Source organism: Pezoporus flaviventris, unplaced genomic scaffold, assembly GCF_033815535.1.
Source record: "Pezoporus flaviventris isolate CSIRO_AGI_PZ_B2104156 unplaced genomic scaffold, CSIRO_AGI_Pfla_v1 ptg000013l, whole genome shotgun sequence".
Taxonomy (NCBI): Eukaryota; Metazoa; Chordata; class Aves; order Psittaciformes; family Psittacidae; genus Pezoporus; species Pezoporus flaviventris.
The window spans coordinates 30,206,026-30,227,542 of NW_026892561.1; the positions used below are offsets into that span (position 1 = coordinate 30,206,026).

The 21,517-nt window shown below is 41.0% G+C and overlaps 1 protein-coding gene across 3 annotated transcripts; it reads right to left on the bottom strand.

Annotated features, from left to right (window-relative positions):
- Nucleotides 1-2,468: 2,468 nt before the first annotated feature.
- Nucleotides 2,469-21,168, bottom strand: SEC62 (SEC62 homolog, preprotein translocation factor). 3 transcript variants are annotated; one of them, XM_061452574.1, is made up of 8 exons: nucleotides 21,046-21,168; nucleotides 13,024-13,132; nucleotides 12,524-12,629; nucleotides 10,291-10,495; nucleotides 8,782-8,874; nucleotides 6,101-6,161; nucleotides 5,089-5,208; nucleotides 2,469-4,508 (listed from the first exon to the last, which is right to left on the bottom strand). In XM_061452574.1, the coding sequence occupies exons 1-8, from the start codon at nucleotides 21,079-21,081 to the stop codon at nucleotides 4,039-4,041; spliced, it is 1,200 nt and encodes a 399-aa protein (XP_061308558.1). In that variant the 5' UTR covers nucleotides 21,082-21,168; the 3' UTR covers nucleotides 2,469-4,038. The 3 variants fall into 3 exon arrangements, with proteins under 3 accessions (XP_061308558.1, XP_061308560.1, XP_061308559.1); XM_061452576.1 differs by lacking the exon at nucleotides 21,046-21,168 and adding an exon at nucleotides 20,259-20,280; XM_061452575.1 differs by lacking the exon at nucleotides 21,046-21,168 and adding an exon at nucleotides 16,400-16,420.
- Nucleotides 21,169-21,517: the final 349 nt, after the last annotated feature.

Below are 21,517 nucleotides of genomic sequence, written 5' to 3' on the forward strand. Positions count from 1 at the left end.
ATAGGAACTGATAGTTAACTTCTCTGCAGTGGTCTGTTTTCCAGGTGATACGTAGGTGTATTTGGTAAATGGGCTTAGGTTTGTGGCTGGAGCATCTGAATTGTGGGATGGGGGATAGCTGGGGTTAACAGCTCAGTAACTGCATGAGGGAGGGAGAGGGCAAGGCACAACAGCAGGGAGGGTGAAATGGCTTTACTCTGAACTGAGCCCATTCAGACTCAAATCTGCTAACAGATCCAGGAGGGATTCTGGTCAGGACTTCCATCTGCTGCCACTCAAACAACTGCAGCTGGAACAGGATATTTCTCTGTTGCCTGAGTGCTTTTGATGCCAAGCGGAGGTCTGAATGTGACTTTGCTGTCACTGTGGCCCCACTTACAAGAGAATTATATCCTCAGAGGAGCTGGAGAGCAACCCTGCAAGGCTCATACAGCTTAGCACCACAGAGGGAAATGCACGTGGTAGGAGGATGGAAAATCAGAAGCTAAGGCAGGCAGGTGTACTTTCCGTATTTCTATATTTCATGTTTACCTGAGGCAGATGCTTCCGCCAGCCTTTCTCCTGATCTAACAAAAGGGAGCAGAGCCCTGGTTAAAACATCATTTAAGAGTCAACTGAGGAACTGAGACATTCTTCATTTCTTTTTATGTGCCCTTCCTCATGCTGTATGATGGCTCTGTGAACTGCACCTGGTATTATTTCAAACGGACACAGGCCTGAATGAGAAATATATATATATATATGTATCTCCTACAAAATGTATTTTTTATAAAAAGGAAAAATCTCTCTATGATATACAGCAGGTGACAGTAAATGCTTCCCCCAAGCTGCGGCTACAAAGGTACCTTGCTATTCATAGTCATCACAAGCATCCCCACGAGTGCTGTAACGTTTCTGCTGATTAAGAAATACGCAAGTTTGTCAACGAGTAATTTTTATTTATTTCCTAATTGCTAGGGAAAGATCTGCCTTTAAGGCAAGCAGAACACTGCAAGTGAGCTGAGGCTACTGCATCCATACTGGAGCAGAGCAGACCATACATGCATATAACGTCCCTGCTAAACACTGACCTGCATTAAATACTTATTTGTGTTTTACCAGTTTTAATGGGGAAAAGAAAAAAAAAAGTTAGGAATAATCGTATTTTCTCTCAAAGAAAACAATCAGAAAATTATATTTGGTATATAAAACCCTGGGAGGAATATCAGTAAGACCACTATAAAATTTTATTGCAGGAAGGACATTTTAATAGTTAAGTAACTTTCCTCTAAATGTATACGTATATACTTGTTCCCATAAGGTCACCCTAGGCTCTGGAAATTTAAAGTCAAAATCAGGAAGAACTTCTAAATACCCGATTGATACAGAAGCATCCTGATAAAGAACTAAATGTAGCAAAGTCCCCCTGTGATTTTCTCTCTTTGGACTGGAAGCGTTTCTCAGGATACCGTAAGTCTACTCACAGTTTTACTGTCATATTGTACTCACTTCTCTCATTATCTCATTCAAAATAATTCTGAAGTCTTGGGGGAGTATTTGTAAAAAATGCTGGATCACAGTAATGGGTCATGGTCCTTTCCTGAACCACTGAAATCAGTCATCTCTTTATCTCTTTCTTCACACCATTCCTTCAGGAGATGCAGTCATCCACTGCAAGTAAGTGAAAGTTTAAGGCTAATTCAGTGCCTACCACTGGGTGAGCCTGGGACTTCAGCAAGGTGACAGTACAAACTTTTTGTAGCTAATTTTGAGACCTGGGTACCATTCCCCAGGCCACAGGCAGGTAGCGCTGGCATATCGCACCCATCAACTTAGCAGGAAGCAGATGGCAACATTACTGAAGTATTTATTATTCAACCATTTCAACCTATTTCCTCAGCAAGGCCCTTAAGATTTTACTTCACTTTTAGGAGGAAACGCACTTGAAATGATTGAAATCCCGTATTTCTTCAAAGACAGGCAGTGGCTGTGGAGCCTGCTGTGAGCCACTGCTGGACACTGCCAGCGCATGTGTTCTGCCGTGCTCAGTGTATGGAGCACTCACCCAGTGCCAATCTCTAAATAGCCTCTGGAAGACACTTACGCGCAAGGCTGACCACCCTCGGTTGTGCTCCCATCAGCATCAGCAGGAACTGAACACGATGAACATTCAGCACAAAGTTCTGTAACTCTGCACCTGCCTGCTGAAAAGCAAGTTACCAAACAAGCCATAGCACCTGCTCTTCAGGCCAGAGGTACCAGCACTCACAGAGCAAACAGGCCCAAGGTACTTGTGCTGGAAAAGGCAGCTCTGCTGTCAGCAGCAGCCATGAAAGTGTGACATGCAAGCACAAAGAGAATGAGACCTCATCTGAGCAAAGCATCAGGAGTGTCTCAGATCAGCTGCTGGAGCGGCTTCATCACCATGAGATGTACCCAAGTCAGATACTTCCTTACCTATTGTAATCAGTGATACCACACAAGTATCTAGGAGTCAATCTATTAAGGTAATGGGTCCTTTAATTTTTTGCTATATTAATAAAAAAGTGATCCAATTTATCTGTTTCCTCATGGAGTAAATATTTAAGAAGCAAATACACCAGATCCATGAATTATCAATGCACCCATTATGATGTTTATATTTGCATAATCCGAAAAAATTAGTATCTTCATCAAAAACGCCAATGCTGGAAGGAAAGGGAATGAATTTAGGACAGGGGAAAAAACAGTTCTCCAAGTTAGTCATTAAAATGCCAGGCTTACCCTCATCTTCTCTGAGCGGCTCTGGAAGGCAATCGAATCTATACTCAATCTTGGAGTCATCTAGATGAATCATGCCAAGTCTTCGCTTTCTCAGTGCTTAGTTAACCTGAACATACATCCTCCAAACATCCAGCAGAAAGGGACGCACAACAGAAACCATACAAACTACTCCAAAATATTTATAAACAAATTATTAATGGTCATTTTGTATTAGCTTTGAGTTACCTGTGCTTCTGAACAGAGGAAAACTCTGCTGCCTCTTCAGTTTTAAAAGTAGTCCAGTTCCAGAATAGAGAAAGTTTAACATTAAGGCATACATACAGCTATGTTGTTTGCTTTCATTTAATAAAGATCAATTTACTCATACTCAAATACATGGAATGTTGGCACAAAACTAAAGCTTTTGTGGAACAGCTACCAATCATACACAAATATTCTGTGAGGTCCTCGTGACTTGCATTTCTCCGATAGATACACCACAAAATGGCTTTAATAATACAAACTGAATGCTGGATCAAATTTCTAAATAATAAGTAGCAGTTAAAGTAAATGGTTTGCTTTATTTGTAAATTATGTACAGAATACATTTATTTAAATTTTAATTATGATGGAGCAGGAGAAGGAAAACAGCCAGGATTTCCAAACCTGGAGAGTTCCTTCACCTGCTGGAGATGACATCTTTCTGTGAACCAGATGTACAAAACCAGTTTGGATTTCCTCGGTTGCTGGCACGCAGTCTGGAGAAAAAGAGCACTGCAGCTGAATTCAGCACTACCAGCTTCTACATTTTCAGCCAAATACTTCTGCTAAAACTAGTTTTCTCAGGAAAGTTTTCACAATCTTTTGAAAACAAAATCAAGAAGGATAACAAGAAAGCTGTAGGCTAAGATGGGCTTTACCTAACTAGAGATCAAATAATTAGGAATAATTGAAGATTTGGTCATTCCACTATCACCTGTTTTACAAAAGCAAGTTTGAGAAGCTAAACTAATTGACCAGTTATGCAAGTACCAGAAAACTGTTCTTCAGTATGTTTGAGGACAATCTGGGCAATCTATCAATCAATAGAAGACTTGTCAGATTGATAAAACTTCTGTAAATGGATATTAATGATTAACATAGTACCAAATAATCAAGTTAATGGTTAAAAAAAAATGAAGAAACTAGATATAAAACTGTTTGGTAACATGTATATTTCAGCAAACAAAGACGCTACTGTATGGTCTATGTTTTGGTGATCAGCCAACAAAGAAAATCCAACCATTTGCACATACTTAGTCCCCAAACCACAGTGAGTTATGATTTTTCATGTGAAGGCCTACTTTCGGTCTCTTCCTCCTCTTCCTCCTCTTCACAATCTCCCTCATCTGTTTGCTGTTCCAGTTCTTCTTTTGTGATCATTTCAAAGTCGTTTCCATTTCCACTACTGTGCTGGGACCTGTCGTCTTCACGCCTGTCACTGTCAGTGTCTGAATGCCGCTCTCCTCCAGAGCCGTCTGTTCCCGAGTTCCTCGGTCCTTCTGTTTTCCCATCATCTTCTTCCTTCTTCTCACTGTCTGATTTCTCCTCATTGTCGTATTTTTGCTGCTTTTTGGATTCTGATTTTTCCTCTTTCTTTAAGTCTGCTTTTGGTCCTTTGTATTCATGTGTGTACACAGGCCTGAAGGAGTCAATGAAGCCCACATCTGCTGTAAGGTTTGGCAGGAACCAGAAGTGATGCCTTCCTCCAGTGATCAGCCAGATGATTAGGAAAAGGATGCAGCGAGCTGTATATAAAAAAAAAAACAGAAATGCTGGGGTTTATAATAAAGACACACAATGCACACCTGTGGTGTAAGAAATGTGCACGACAGGCTGATGCCCACCTCAAGCCAGGGACAGGGGTGACCTTAGGAGGAAATCTCTTGTTCTGCAACAGCGCTGTGGCATCAGTTGTTCTTACCGTGTCTCCCCCATCCCATTAATTATGAACCTTATCTACGATTTAGCTTTTAATCCCTGCAGTTACAGAGATACAAGCTGAAGAAAGCCTTAAAATCCTGGTTACATCATTTCCACCACTGAATATGTTTTTATGCACAGCTCTTGGGTTTGTTTTGCCCCCCCCCCCCTCTTTTTCTTTTTTAAGGGAGGCAGTACACAGATCTCCACTCTACAGGAAACACAACCAGGTGACAAGCTTGATTTCTTTCTGTGGCACAACTCTGACACCCAGTGGCCAGGAGGGAAATCCGTAACAAAGAATCGGTCTGACTGTTCGGACCACGTCCAAGAGGTAGGCTCTGTCTTCCTTGTCTCTGACCTTTCAAACTTCACCTGGTGACACTGAGGATGACCAACACTTACCAACGGCAAGAAGAAGAATACTGGCGACGAAACAGCCTGCGCCTACACTGAGGTAATAAACACCAACACGCATTTCCGCTGGCCAGAGGGGGAACAGCGTTGCAGCTATAACAGCAATCACTAAGAAAAGCATGAGAAGGACAATTATTTTTTCATGGTATGGGTACAAAGGTACTAGGCTTACTATTTCTTCAAGGTATTGGCTTAGCATAGTATGAGGTACTGAGAATAGCTGAAAACTTGTCTAGACTCACTGGTTTTTGTACTGGGTAGAGACGTTGCATTCAGCAACTCTGAGTCACTCTGCTTAGCCAATAGAGCAAAAGGAGCCTCTCTGAGGAGTGGGCACAAGTAAAAAGGGGAGCAGGGAGCTGACTATAACCAGTGCAGCAGGAAAGGGACACAGGGAGCTGGATTGAAGTTGTGTTGGCCCCACTTTGACCCTTGTGGGTCAAAGCCCACAAGGGATGATGTGAGTTCTCAGGAGAGGTGGCTGTTCCACACAGAGGAAGCTGGCAGAACAAGTCAGAGGGCTAGACCAGTAGGACACTGATCTGTTAAGTCACTGTCATCAGTGAGCTTAACATCAGCAGTTAACATCAATACTAATTTAGATTACACAAAAAAAACAACAAAACCAAACCAGGTGATTTGGCTTATCCTACACAAATACAAGTTTTAGGATCAGAAAGGTATCACTCATAACTTAAAATCATCCCTTTAATATTTTTCACATTTTTATATAACCCGCATGGCCTATTGGATCACTTACTTGTTAGCTTACAGCAATGGAAATAACCAGCCTGCGTATCTCTGCTAATGCATGTTTCAGCTTTTACTTTTCAACATGTAGCAGCCCTTTAAAATTCATGTAATAGGTTCAGTATCACATCATGCTGAGACTGAAGAGCAAAACTTTATCTGGGAAAAGACAAACTTCACCAAGGACAGATGGGCCTGGAATACTATGCCTACATTTATGATGTCCTCACCAACGCCTGCTTTTACTTACCAAGTACAAGTCCCATGGCAAATGTTTTAAAGTGAACGGGGTCATAGATCCACACATACACCTACAACAGAAATAATCTGGTTTACACTTGGAAAACAAGCTCTGATAAATTATTTCATTTGTTGCCTCACCCAAACACTTACTGCCGTGCTGTCTACTTGGTGCTGAACAGAGGCCCTGCAAGTCAGTACTGTGTCAGAGCAGAGGAGCAGGGCAGGGGCCCCTGTATCCTAGGAAGGGTTATACTTTGACCAGGACTTGAAACAGGTTTTTCTGCCAGCAGAAGAGGTGCAAAAGGAGACAGACAGCCAAGGGGCTACATGCCTATGTGCCCGCAGCACTGCCTGAGCTGCGCTGGTTATGAGTCTTGTGGCAGGAGGCCAAAGGCAACGCAAACTGCAGCTGGGCAGAATGCTGGCCATGCTGGAGGCTTCCCATTGGAGAGGAAGAAGGAAGGGAAGGAGCTCCTACACTGTGTAAGTGGAAAGCTCAGCCTGGATCTCTCAAAGAATTACTTCATGAAAGAAGTTGTACCTGCTTAACTTACAGGTGACAAAATCCTGGGGAAAACAATCAGACAGAAAACCTGACAGGGAAATGAAAAATTCAGACATATCACTGAAGCAAGGTTTGGTTTTATCTTTCTTTATTCATTAATGTTGTTCAGTATGAAGTCAAAAAAAACTTTTGTGCAAACAAAATAGAATCACATAATGGTTTGGGTTGGAAGGGACCTTAAAGATTATGTAGTTCCAGCCCCCTGCCATAGCAGCGTCTTGTAAGAGCAGAGTAGAAGGGCAGAATCACCCACCCTCAACCTGCTGGCCATACTCCTTCTACCTTTGAAGAGATTTCCCTAAGAGGGGAAAAAAAACAGACTGAACGTATGGAACAAAGCAACCAGCTGAAATGCTCAATTCAGCTGAAGTCCCATTTGATGGCCTCAGATAAGCATAACTGTACCTGCTGTTCCACAACGCACTGTTATCTACATGTCTACAGTTGCAACATGGTACAAAATGTTTGTGCTAGAACTGTGGACCTGTATGAATCAGATTTGCTCACCCTTGTCAAAAAACACCACCAACTTCTAGCTAAAGTGCAGGATTTTCTGAACTAGAAAAACAGGAATTTTTTTTTTCCTACCAAACAATTTGAATATCAGCTATGAATTATGAAGAGAAGCTGCTAATTACTAGAAACCAGCAACCTCCACAGCAGTGTATTAGTATGAACTAGCAGGAGGACACCTTAGAGGCAAAAATACAGTTTTTCAGAGTGACACAACATGTATTTAATATTCTACTTCTCACAGAGTGTGAGAGTTGAGTATATGCAAGTGCAGCTCTTCTTCCAGTCAGCTGTTCCATGAGTCCAAACAAACTGCAGCTCATGAGTGGTGACCAGCAGTAAGGCAGTGTGTAATAATATTCAGTGTTCTTAAGTGCAAAATAAGGAAGAAAAGGTAAAAACCAGCTCAATGTACATATACAAGCATTGGCTCGAAATTAGTTCCTACTTAAAAAAAGCCTCTTGAGAGTTGCAGTTCTTCAACAATGTCAGGTCATTAATAAAAAAGTAAATGATGTTAAGACAAGGAGTAAATACCATTGTACTGCAAATGCAGTACTGTACCCTCACTTTGAATGCCACTCACCATCACAGTTACTCCATGTAAAAGACAACAGTGAGGATCAGAGGGAGGTGTGATTCGGTATGCAGTGGGATGACATAGAACAAGGCTGGCAGTAAAAGAACTGACTGAGAAGAGCAAATTAAAGATACATAGAGGAAATACATTTTCAGCACAAAGTGTTTATTTAGAGTTCACTGCTGTGTATGTTTTATAACCATCGTATGCAAGAATCTGCATGGAAATTCCAGGACAGTGGCACACAGCATCAACACAAACAAGGTGCGGTTCTGCTGAAGTAAAGGCTTCCCGCTTATACCAAACATTAAAAACACAAGAATTACTCTCTGCATTACAGAGCTGTTAATCAAGTTCTCTGTCTTCTGGGAAAGCAAAGTATGCAGAAGCATTTAAGATCTGAGTTTCAGCAGTAAAGCCAGGATGAGAACCAAGGAATGCCCAAGTGTCACCCATCTGCCCAGATCAGAGTCAGGCAGCCTGTGGGTGGCAAGAATGTTTTTATTTCCCTACCTGTGACTGAACATCATGTTTCAAAAGGTCTGTGTCTTGTTTAGAAATATTTCAGCAGGATAACAGACACAGGATAATGTGGGTTGGAAGGGACCTGAAGAGGCCCTCCAGCCCAGCCTGCTGTTCAGATCAGGGTCCACTGCAAGGGCTGCCCAACTTACTCAGGGTTTTACTGGGTCCACTCCAGAAAGCTGCTGAGCATGGAGGCTGTAAAACTGCTCTGTGCAGCCTGCTCCAGCACCCCATTACACCCGGAGGACAAACACTGCACCTCATGGCCACCAACACAGAAACTACTAGTAATACAGTTTCTTTGTGATTTTTTTAAGCTATTGGTTATCTCCCTCTGACCTCCTTGCAATTATCTAAAAACCTGTGTTTCAAGATCAGCCACCATATCGCCATTAATTTTTCTTTCTACATGCCAAAAAAGAGTTTGCAGAAATCCAGTAAACTAACCTGTTATTGGACAATGGTACATTGACACTAAAAGTGAGGAAGTACCCATAAATCCTACCTCATTGCCATCCAAGAAAACTTGGTCTTCATGTGGCTCAAGTTTAAATTTCCTTTTAGTTTCCTTTTTCTTGGGTGTTCCTGGGGTCTCATCCTGAAAACAAGCACAAAATTGAAGTTAAATTTTAAGGAAAGAGAAATCTTATTCTTAAATTAGTGTCTAAGGACTAGACTACGACTTCAGGATTATATTATGCCTTCAAATGCATAGCGAAGCTCCCCAGAGAGTTAACAGGAAATCGGCACAAAGATCAGTAACAACGAACACCACTTCAACCCTAACTTCATTAGAATTATTTGTTCTGTATTTACCACACAGGCATCCTTTAAGAATTGGCTTCTGCCTGGTTTATCTCCTCAGTCTCTTTCTGGATCTTGTGCTTCCTCCTCCCTGTCTCCCGTTCCTTCTTTTTGCTTATTTTCTTTGCTTAAAATTAACTTTCTAATTTTTGTCCTGTGGTGGTGTTCAAGTTACTACTCATTATCTTATATAATCCACTAAAATATCAGCTCAATAAATAATGACTGGTTTAAAAATTATTTACTAACATAACTCTCCAGATGACAGGCAACTGCCGGGGTTCATAACTTGCAGCAGCATCATTTTAAAGTACCTCAAGAGTTAAGATAAGCTTATACCGGCTTCTGTGTTTAGACTGCCAGTGAGACTGTTTTGTTTGTAATTCTTTCATTAGCCACCTAGCTTTCTTCTGAGGTCCAGACCTTTGTACATGTTGACTATAGCTGTTGCTAAATTTGCCCTTATTTCAATGAGAATGGGAATCACTTAAGCACTATCCTACTCTCACAGTATTCACACCACTGTATATAGAAGAAAAAACCCACATCCCCCTCTCAAGTTTCTCCTGCAGACTCCTAACATTTTAATTTAGGAATTCTAAATTCTACTTTAATTTAGGAATGAAAACATGAAAAAACACATGAAAACTTAATAAAGACAGTCTGAACTTCAAAGGAAATAAATCAGAAGTCTGTAAAAACTAGGTGTTACACAGGTTAGTAATGGAGCTGTCCCACACAAACCTGGCACCCTAGCACAGAGCTATTTACAAGCATCATGTATCAAACATTACAAACATTCTTATTGCCAAACACCACAAACTTGGTTTTATTTCAGGTGGGCAGCTGCACTGCTTTCAGATGTCTGGTCCCATGCCTGCATGTTATCCTGTGCTAACGTAGAAAGCATCACTGCCTGCTGCAGCTAAGAGCAGGTTTTTATTATCTCAGCCCACACTGGAAGATGATGAGGTAAACAAGGCATAGCTGAAGCCTCTTTTTTCATACAGATCAAAATCAGAGCAAGCCTAAAGTAAAAACCAAACAAATCACAAACCCAGGGCACTCTAGAGACGAAAACAGGCAAAAAAAAAAAAAAAAAGGTATGTCACATTTTAGAACAACCAACTATATTTTAAGCCCATGTAATCTCACCAGTTACTATATTCCCTGTCACAGGTGTCTCTCTCCTCTGACAGACAGTACTTACCTTCTTACACTCCTCTTTTTCACCATCCTTCTTCTTTTCTTTCTCCTTCTTATTTTTGTCATCTTTGACACTTTCCTTCTTGCTCTTTTTCTCCTCTTCTTTCCCAATCTCAGCCTTTCCTTTTTCCTTTTCTTTCTTTGTATCCTTGTCAGGTTTCATTTTCATCACTTTCAATGCTCGATGAAAGAACTGTTTTTTCAGGAGTCTTAAAATGAAAAAAGTTAAATGATACATTTAAGTATGGCTGTGTGATAATGATGTTTTCTCAACTGTTAATCGGATACCATTCTAGAGTATCTACTATAATCATGACTAGCATGACTGAAAGACAGAGATCACCATCATCTGCTCCATTTAGAACTAACTACACACAATCTAACTATCCTGGGTCTCACCTCTTACTTCTCGAAACTGGGTAAACCTCCTACTTTTCTGTGGCAGCATTTTGCATAGATATGAATGAAGCTGCAAGACGCAAGACTGTGAAACCCACCAGGTCAATTTAATTATCTTTCCCGCTAATGCAACTTCATCCAATATTTACGTTCAGGTTCATGTCAGTGTATTTCACAGCACAAATAAGAAAGTGCACATATGGCTTATCAAGTTCCTCGGCAAGTGGTGCATGATGAATAAAATCATCCTGATAAAACTGTGGTACATGTGCAAGCATTCCATTCACACCAGCTACAAATATACCTTAGAGCACGTATACATATGGCCAGCGGGCTCCAGGAAATACAGTATTTGGGATTCTCAACCCTTGTTGATTCTTAACCTTGTCACCAGCAAGTAATATCGTTGAAAGAATCATAGCCAAATTCAGAATAGGAAGAGCCACACAGAATACTGCTCTTTGCACTGAGAGGAAGCAGTGGGGTGTGAAACCCAAATACATATTCACACCAAAAATCCTCATTTGGAGCAACAAATCAACTTGATTTGTCTTTGCTTTCTTTCTTCTCTTGCTGCAGACCAAATCTTTATGCCATACTGCTGGTTAAACCGAGGAACTCGCTGAAGATAGAGAAGTTATTCTACCAATTACACTTATATGCATACTGACTCTCAGGCAGAGTTGTTTCAGGTGTGTAAAAAACCCTTCCTTCAGACAACTGTTGGCATGGATTCTCTTTCTAGCAACAGAAAAATCACTTGTTTGGCAGAAACTGGTTTTCTTTGTAGCTGGAAGTTTAGGGGCTCAGGTACTGAGCAGCCCACAGGACAGGTCTTGCCTGCAGGACAGCTCTTTCAGGTGTGGGAGCTACCTCTGCCTCTGATGGAATTATAAAAAGATGAGACTGCAGACCTACTGCTCTGAGCACACAGCCATAGTACCAGCACAGCAAACAGTCTGGTCCTGAAGCAGGACAGACCTTGCCGTAACTACTGAAGTTCAGATTGCTTGCTGATTCCCAACTTGCTAACCCTCTATAGATCTGCTGAAAAGAGCATTGTTTCTGTAGCTTATTTGTGAGCAAAACCCCTCAAAAGATAATTTACTGAACTTAGATCAGTATATATGAGTACCAGGAGACCTTATGTACTTAAACAGTGTTATGAACTCAATTGGTAACTTGTTTTAAACATGCAATTGACTGATGCAACTGACACAGGATGAAGGAGCAGGATCTGCTATTTGTTCTTTTGTTTAATACAACAGGTAAAACAAGCAATAGCCACGACAAAAGAGTTAAGGTACTTGTTTCCAACATGCGTAAGAGCCTAAGCAGCCTTTTACACTGAATGGATTATTTTTGTATTAAGATACTCCTCCATCCCTTCCAAAAGGCAAAGGAAGTAGACTGTGCTAATATTTAAAACTCTGAAAACACTTCAGCGAGTACACTGAAGGGACATCTGACCATCAGAGAGGCATAATCTAAACCTCAGGGTCCAGCTTCTACCGTGATTGCAGACCAGCTCCACATGAGAGATTTGAGAGCTCTGATCCTACTAACTTAAAAAAACTATGAAATTTAGGAAATTTTTTTTTCATCTTGCCTCACATGCATAATGAAAGCGTGCGAGAGTTTCAAGAACAAAGATGAAGAAACAACATTGTTTCCACCTTCAAACACAGTAATAAAACTGCAATTATCATTTCTACAAACAACCCCATGTTTGAGAATGCACAAAGTCTAAGTGCAACTGGTTCCTAAACAGCTAACACAACTTAATAGCTTGACAACCATACTCATTAATAAACTTAGTTAATGAGACTAGGCCACACCTGTTGCAGTAATCAACTACAGACTCTCGGGTTGTAAATAAAGCCTCTTCCCCTTTCTTTGCCTTTGCCCATTTAGAATCCAGGAGGCAATCCACAGCTTTTGAGGCTAGAGGGGAAAACAGAATCAAAAATGCATTAAAATTAACAACATTCATTTTAACATTTAGTCTACACTCCTTGAACCACACCAACCAGTAAGTTGTGGTGATGTTCCACATCCTCTCACTCTTTAAGGTATGGCTAGCCACTATTCTAAAATACTCATGAAAACTATGCATCTTTAAATCACAGAGTGGAAAGTTTATTGTGTTTACTTCAGGCTGTTAAGATTAATTTTATGGCTATCTAATGCCTAGATAACTTTTCAAAACCAAATTGTAAGAGCAGTACTTATTAGATAAAGCACTAATAATAAAAAGAAAACACACACACACACACACACCCCCCCCCAAGTACAAAGTTAGAAGAAACTTCCATTCTCTGGTTAAAAGTAACCCTACCAATAAAATAATCAACTCGGTGGCCCATCATGTTGGTGGATTTTGTTGGACAGTTGAAACGTAAGTATTTAGCAACAGCCTTCTCCTCTTTGAATGGCTCACCGACCTCCTACAATGGTAAAAGTCCAAAATTAATACAGTTTTAAACACATGGGAAAAAAAAACCACTCATTTGGGCTCTAAAATCAAATATTGCAAAGTCCTCATTGTTTTATGACAATATGTAAATAATAAATAAAATGTAAAAGATGTGAAAATAGGTCATTTCCCCCAAGAACTTCCCATCTACACAGAGCAAAAATGCAGGACTTCTTAAGTTAGGCGATTTGAAGTCAACACCTAGGAACTCCTTTAACAGCTCTGTAAAAAGAGAAAAATCAGAGATGAGCTAAGAGGTAAGCACTGGGCACATGGAAAGCTGTTTAAGGCATACAAGCTTGGATGAAAACAGTTGTGAAGCTGAGAACAAAGGAAAACAATAGAGGGAGGAATGAGAATATATGAAATGACAGGAACGTAGGCATATTGACAGAATACAAAGCAGTTTGAATTTCAGGTGAACGAGGAGAAAATCATGCTGAAAAGAAGCTGAAAGATTTGGCTAGAAAATTTCAGTATCACTGCATGACCACAAAATGACTTGAACTTCAGAGTACCATCAAGGAGATTCTGCCAACCTAGAGATGATGAAGCACAGCAGGATGAAGTTCACAAACATCAAAACAGGCATTTTAAGAAAAGGGAGCCATTAGTCTGCACACATTCATCACCTCTGCACATTTACCAACTTGCAGAGAGGTAGCAGAATTCAGTATTGTGTAAGGCAGGATGGAGACGGACATCTTCAATTATGTAAAATTAAGACCTGTTATCTGTAAGCAGGAATGTTCCTGCTTCACAAAATCGTATCTGAAACAAGTGTTTCACATATTGCACCGAGTCATGCAAACTTCCTCTCCGTAAGAATTCCCTGAAGCAGTAAGGCTGAATTTTTCAAATCCCCCACTACTCGCAGATCAGTAACAGGGAGACACCAGGACATCTTCTCAGACTGGCAGTACCTTTTCTGTACCTATTCTTCTTGTGCTGGCCAAAGAAACAGATTACAGAAGCCACAAAACAAGATTGGTGATTTACAGGAATACACGGAATGTGAAGTTTCTATTTAAAGACACAATGTTTTTAAAGGTCAATAAACATATACAACCTTCATCACTGCCTTTAAGATGTTAATGGCAATAGCACAGGAAGCATGGTAAGTGACAGTGCAAGGTTAAATAGATGTTGTTACACCAGAATAAAAACTTTGCTGGTGAGAGTTGTTAATTTTCAACAGTTTGCACAGCAAACTTTCAAAATGAACTGGTTAATGAATGATCCTTCTAGAGGAGATTGTTGCTTTTCTTATCTGAGGACAATTTTAAAGAGTAATACAGACATAAGATATCCAAAAGACTCCACAGAGAGTAGAGGTTACTGAGTATTTTTTAAAGTTTAAATTCTTTATACAGAAATACGCTCTCACACTCACCAGTTTGTTTGTGCTCAAATTAAGTCAGATGATTCTAATAATCCTCATAGGGATTAACTCCTTCATGTTCCATCCCTTTTTAATTTTTAAGAATCTGTATAAAACATTACATAACTCATAGAAAACTATTCACTAGCTGACTGCATGTATGCTCATAATATATGTACTGTGGTCTGATGTCCCCTTCCATGGAACTGTACATCGCTAATGATGCTACCAAGTTTGGTACCAAACCAGATGCAGTCTAATAGCAACAAAAGAAGTTAAAATGGATTAAATCCAGCAAATGATGCTAAGGTACAGTGAAGACTGATGACTACACACAGCAGTTCATTTTCAAAATAATGCTTTTCTAGTATTTCCTACCAGGAAATTAAACTTGGAACAACAATTCACAGGGCAAAATGTTGTTCTTCACAGCACAGACAGTAAAACAGTCAGAGACACTACAGATATTCACATCAATGTTAATTCCTCTGCTAGGCTTTTTTTTTTCTCCCTTCTTCCTAAAATATTTATGATTCTGCTCGGTCATGTGCTGTACTACATAGGCAGTGGCTGGCACCAGGATATTTTTACTTTGATTGCTCCTTACTATGTGTTGCTTTGTCTTTTTCTGTGGGCTACTTTTATAACATTTCAAACAAAAATTCTGCCCTGTGAGAAAGACTGCCACAGTTACATTGAGCTTATTCTGAGAAAGTTTTCTCTGCAATTTAATCCTTTTTCATCCTATTTTCATCCCTTTAATTTGCAGAGCCAGGTTTTTGTTAAAATATTACAACAGACAACTGACAGAAATGAAAACTATATTTTTATCATAACATGAAATCAACACAAGCACTGAAAACTTCAATATCCTATGCACAACTTTTTTAAGATGCAGCTCAACTGATCTTTATATTCGGTTGTAAAACTAGCCAAAAGACAGACACTTTTAAGTCTCCTGATACATTCTGAAAAGCATTATACAAATAAATCAAGGGGTAGTTCTCAACAAACTATAACGCTTTACAACAGATCACATGGCCTTAAAAAGCATTATGAAAACTTCCTGGTATTTAAAGTTTGCTTTTATAGGAAAACTAGAAGAGACATCCCAGGTAATATATTTCTGGAATGTTGTAAAATGTCTTCTCTGTTAAAACTCTGTTTTCCAGTAATAAAAAATAGGCTAGTGTCAAGCTTCCAAATACTTCTGCTCCAGATTTTAGACCCTTGCATCTACTTTATTTTGTATATTGAAAAATGCATGTGTCACTAGAGAGCATGTAAAATTTGGAGATTTATGATCCCTGATAATTTACAAACTCTGGAAGAATGCCATTAAAAATAAAATCAAACCAAATGTCTTATTTATGTAGACAGAAGAACTCCATCTACAGGCAGGCAGAAAAAGCAGGGCTCAGCCTACCTACTTACTACGAATGCACTGGTATTTTCAAATTTTCAAGGAAATTCTCAGGCATTCCTGTCAAAATTCTGTCCTATATGAGTTCGTAAAATGACACTGAGATTTTCAAGACCAGGGACCTTTCAGACCCACCGAAGTGAAAGGAAAATTTGAATCAAACTGATTTTTTACTATTATCTGCCAAATCAACGTATAGCACAGTGCATTCAGAACTTCCTTCAATACACTCACGTAGTTCCCAGTTAATTCAAGCTGGGACTGCAGCAGCAAAGCCGCCTGTATATGTTAAAAATAAAAACATCTGAACTGCGCTATTAAAACTAGCGTGCCCATGACCTGTCTTCTCCCTCTCCTCTCTACCTTAATATGACTTACTCAGGTTCTCTTACTCCTGGAATCACACATGTGGATGTCAAAAGGCCAGAGCATACCTGTGGTTCAAAATTTCACTCTTTCCCCCGTACCCCCCTGCCCCTGCATCACAGTTGCAAGGAGACAGGTTCAGCCCAAGCCAGGATGATTTCCTCCCACAGCGTTGTAATGAAAACAGGGTTTCTGGAAAATCAGAAGAGAGTAAATGACGACTACTACTAACAAGACAAGTTATTTCATGTGCAGACAAATGCACTACAAGGATTTATGCTCCTCTGTTTTAAACAGGTCATCAAAATCAATAAAATTATTATCTAGTTTGTTTTGTTGCTCTTACATCTTAGAACTCTGATTTTTCAGAACACCATCCCTCACAGATGACTTCTGAGGCATTAGCCTTATCTCCTCTGAAGATGGTCTGAACACATCAAAGCTTAGGCTGAATTACAGGATTATTTTTTCTTTTCCCTGTTGACTCTCAGGACTTTAGTGTAGAGAATGTTCTGTGGCAGGGGAGTAAGTACTCAGCCTTTCTGATGAAACATAAATATTTTGCCTAAAAGAAATCAAGGTGCAACAGAGAAAAAGCTCACAAATCAGCATGACTCGACAGATCACTGGGTGGGAGTGAAAAGAAACTCTATGCATTAGGGTCTTAGGACTCCATCTGTATTTTCTTCAGTGATTAACAGAGTCTGACTTCCGCACTGATGACCAGTACACGGATTGTCCCAGGTGTCTTAAAGAAACAGTTGCAGAACCATGCAGAGAAACCAGTTCTTCTGGATTACTATGGCTGTGTGCTAGCCACAAGCCATTAATTTTCTTGACAGAAAAAAATTAACAGATTTTTTTTTTTTGTCCTATACATATCCTATAAAATAGAACTATTTGTTTTTCTCATTTATTCTTTCCAGCAATCACCATTTTTTCTGAGCTTAAACACATGTCAAAGGAGCTATGTACAGTATTTTCAAGACAAAACATGCCAGCTTCCACCCCCTTCTACCCTAGGCCAGTTGTTTTGACTTTTTCTCTTTCCACCTCCCAAAATGTAACTCAGATTTTTGAAAACCAATGATTCTTGTTTTAATGACAAGCGGGTCTGCTACTTTTTATTCCTATTTTTCTGCATTTTTCCACCCAAAATTTTTGTTTCTTCCTCCTTATCACCCAATACCACCCACTTTCAAAGAAGTTATTTAGCCATTCTCCTCTGTTATCATCCCACTCAGCTTTACTAGAATGCATGAGAAAATAAAGACAAATTGGCAAGGTGGATTAAACTCTGCATTCCTGGACAACCACTGCATTGCCATTTCTGAAGATCCTTTCCATAGGCATTCACAAAAAACTGTAGCATAGGAAGCAGCAATGCAGCTGTTTCATCTTCCTTCCCGCAGAGACCAAACCATGACAGAACCATAGGCTACAACAGTCAATGCTATTTAGTAGATGTCCTTCATCAGGAGACTCAAAGCTTTAATCCAGTGATTCAAGTGAAGAGGAAAAAAAAAGTCAACAAGGAAAGTTATGTGCTGTTAATTGGATGTATGCGGTATTGATGCCACCTCAGCCATCAATCTGCAGCTCAGCCATCAATTTGCAGTGAGACACTGACCTAAGAACTACCTAAGAACTGTTTTCTCTATTCAGAAGAGCAGTTTTTATATGCATTAACATTTCTAGACACATCACTAAGGTGCTGATCAAGTGCTATTACCTGCAACGCAAAGATAAACAAAACTTCACCTGGGCAGAACAGAACTGTGCACAATGGAATCCGGCCAATGTAATTAAAGCTTAATGCCTACTTAACAGTCAAACTGTGGCCCTGCCAACCAAGTGCCACATGTTGCCCAGCTGAACGCTTCTCAGAGGAAGCAACTCAGAAGATTTTTTTGCTTGAGTATTTTGGGATACACATGGAATTGTGTTTTTTTTCCCCCAAGAAATGAAATAGCTTTGATCAGGTTGCTGGAGTAACAAGCATTCAAAGACAGCTCCCATCTTTTAAGATGTATCTGTCTAAAGAAAAAATATTAAACTAGCCACTAGACAACATATGTTGTTTTTCTTTTAATAAGCCCTTTGTATACAGCAAGCATTTTTTATTTCAGAAATTTGAATAATGTGGGAGCCCACTGGCTTGAGCAAGCTGCAGTCTACAGACCAGTCTCTTCTCACCATTGCATGTCTGAAGTAATCTCCATGTCAGTTACAGTTTAATTATCATCACTCTCAGAATGACACTTTGAAAACTTTACCTCGAAATGTCTCTATTCAAACTTTTTAAGTTACAATTTCTGCAACTTCTGTAACTTTCAGCTTGTGGCTAGGCAAAGAGTCTAAGCTATGTAATACAGATTGGGCAATGTGTCTTTCTATGAAAATGCAATCTATAAAACAAATCCTCCTTGTTATCGCTTCCGATGGAGAACACAGAAAGTAGGCTTGACGCAACTTTGAACTATTTTACTGAGACTTTTTTTCATGTCTCCTCTCACATGCAGCTAGCTGATCTAACTACATCATTCCAATCCTGATGGCAGACATAAAATCCTATAAAAGTTATTCATAACCCAGGTTCTATACAGATAGTATTTGGTATCAAACTCCATTACATCAGTCTCTTCCACAGCTAAACACACCATCTCCTCCTAAGAACCTTTCGCCACATGCAGCTGTACTCAATGACAATTCAGATGTCAGACTTGCATACAGTATGATAAATATTCTCTTTATTAAGGGGTACACATCACCCTAAAATAAATGCATGCTTCCAAAGCACTTGCAACAACTACAAATCACACACTCCATTTTAAAACAAGAAACTTGCAGCATTATCCTGAAACACAGAATCATAGAATAGTTAGGGTTGGATATATACATGATAATACAGTAACTATGCCAATAAAGTTCGAAAAGCTTAAAAAAGAAAAAAACAATCAAAACCAACTACCAAGAAAAATACATGTTTATTCATTGCCCAATTAAGAACACCACTTGGGCATTCAACACTCTTTGTTCACTGTTCTGTCTTCCCACTGTTGCTTACACACACAGAGAAACTACTAAGATGCAATACACATTTATCTGCCTAGTTGTATCTCAAATTCAGGCCACAATCTTAAACCATAAGTGCTAACACCCAGACATCAGGCAGGAAATTAAGTATGTACTTAAGTGTCTGCAAGACCACTGCCTTGTGTATTGTACAAAACATTTAATTACATTTAATTTGGGTTTGATGGATGCTTTATTGAGCTAGTTTTGTCCTTGGTAAGGGACAGTCTATGATGAGTATGAAAAGATAGTAATTCTGTAATGTTTTATGGTAATGCATTGAATATCTGTGATTGATAAGCCTCGCTTAACCAGATTTTGATTAATTACCCTTTGCATTCCCCCTCCCCCGGCTCTCGTAGTTTGAATTAAAGGGGAAAAAAGAAACTATGATGTATAGGCACATCTCTGCTTTCTCAGGGGAAGGGAAAGTGGGGTGGGAAGGGAAAGGATGAGAGAGAGCAACCAAGCAGAAATATGACACATGAAGTGTACATTGTTGAATGGCTTTATGATTTCTCTTGTGAATATTATCTCCACTCAACAGCAGAGTAATAAATCCCAAACACACACTATTTAGGCTTAGTGTTAATAATACATAATGGTAACAGCCATTATAGTACCTGATGTTATAACTGTCCAAAACATGCATAATAAACTTTGTAAAACTCACTGTTAATATACTAAGAAGTCCAGACTTCCAGGTAAGTGAAAATAACTAAGATGTCTTCATCTTGCCCTTAAGTGACACCACATAATTATCACTACATTTTAACATGATCTCAAAACTGATAAAGTCTATTTTTACAAGCGGTTGTTTATGTTTTCTAAAAACAAATCTGTTTTTCTCACCAAATAATTTCCTGGCTGGGCACGTTTTTTTTTAAGATACTTACACCATCTGCCCCATGCCTTTTTCCTTATGATCGCTGGAACAGACAGATGATGGGTCAGCTCTCGGCTAAGGTGGCTGCTCGCCTATTCTGAGTGTTGTTATATCACATCAAGCTACTGTCCAACACTGGTAACGGGTGAGATCCTAAGTATAATAGGACCATTAAAAACAGGGAACATTCGATATTTCACCCGCTGGTCTTCGAAGAAGACGACGTACTTTCGAGGGCGCAGACCCTCTGAGGGCAGGCCCGCCGCTAAGGGTGAGGCCGGGACGGGCTCCCTGCCGTGCCAGCCGCCCCTCAGCCTCCAGCCGCGGCGGGAATGCAACGCTTGCAGCACCCCTAAACCGCTCCTACAGGCACTCCTCCGCCCCGCAGGGGCCCCTGCTTCCCTCAGTATTTACGAGGATTTATGAATTTGCTAGAAAATTCTGAGGAAAGCCTGTCTCCCGCTGCCAGCCCGGGCTTCTACCGAGCTCTGGTGCGGCGCTCCCGGCGCCTGCGGGATCCCGCTACCTCGGCGGCGGGCGAGACGATGGTGCTTCCCCCACCGCCCGCCGCCACCACCTCACAACGGCACGGCGTCGTGGCGGGGAGGCCGTGGAAAAGGGAAGGAAGCCCCCTTGAGGTGCGGCCGGGCCGCCGGCGCAGCCCAGCCGGGCCTCCCTGAGGACGGAGAGAGGGAGCTGCCGCCCGGGGAGGAGGCAAGGGCAGGGCAGGCTGGTAGGGAGAGGGCCAGCTACCTGGATCCGCTTCCTGTGCCTCCGCCGCTCCGCCATGTTGTCCCCGTCTGCTCCGCCGGTGACGTGAGCGAGCGCGGGGGGGGGGAGGGGGGCGGCTGCCTCGCGAGAGGCGGCGGGAGCCTGCGGAGGGGCGGGAAGGCCGCGTGCCCTCGGCTGTTCAGCGGGTGCTCCGGGTGAGGGCTTCTGGTGGTGCAGCCTTGTGTGCCGGGACACAGCGTCCGTGCGCGGAGGCTGCTCACCCGTGGGCTGCCCCGGTTTAGACATTGCTGCGGGCCGAGGGGTCGGGCTCTTTTCTGACTGTCAGCCTCCCTGAAGTAGTCTGGTTCATCAGAAACTCCCCCGCGGGGAGATGCTGCGTCCCCGGTGCCTGGGCCTCACTCTCGCGTCTGAAGTCGAACTCCTAAATTGGGAGTGGTGCCTCTTGCCGCCTGGCTCCCTCGCAGACAGCCGGGGGGGCAGGAGGTAGTGGTGT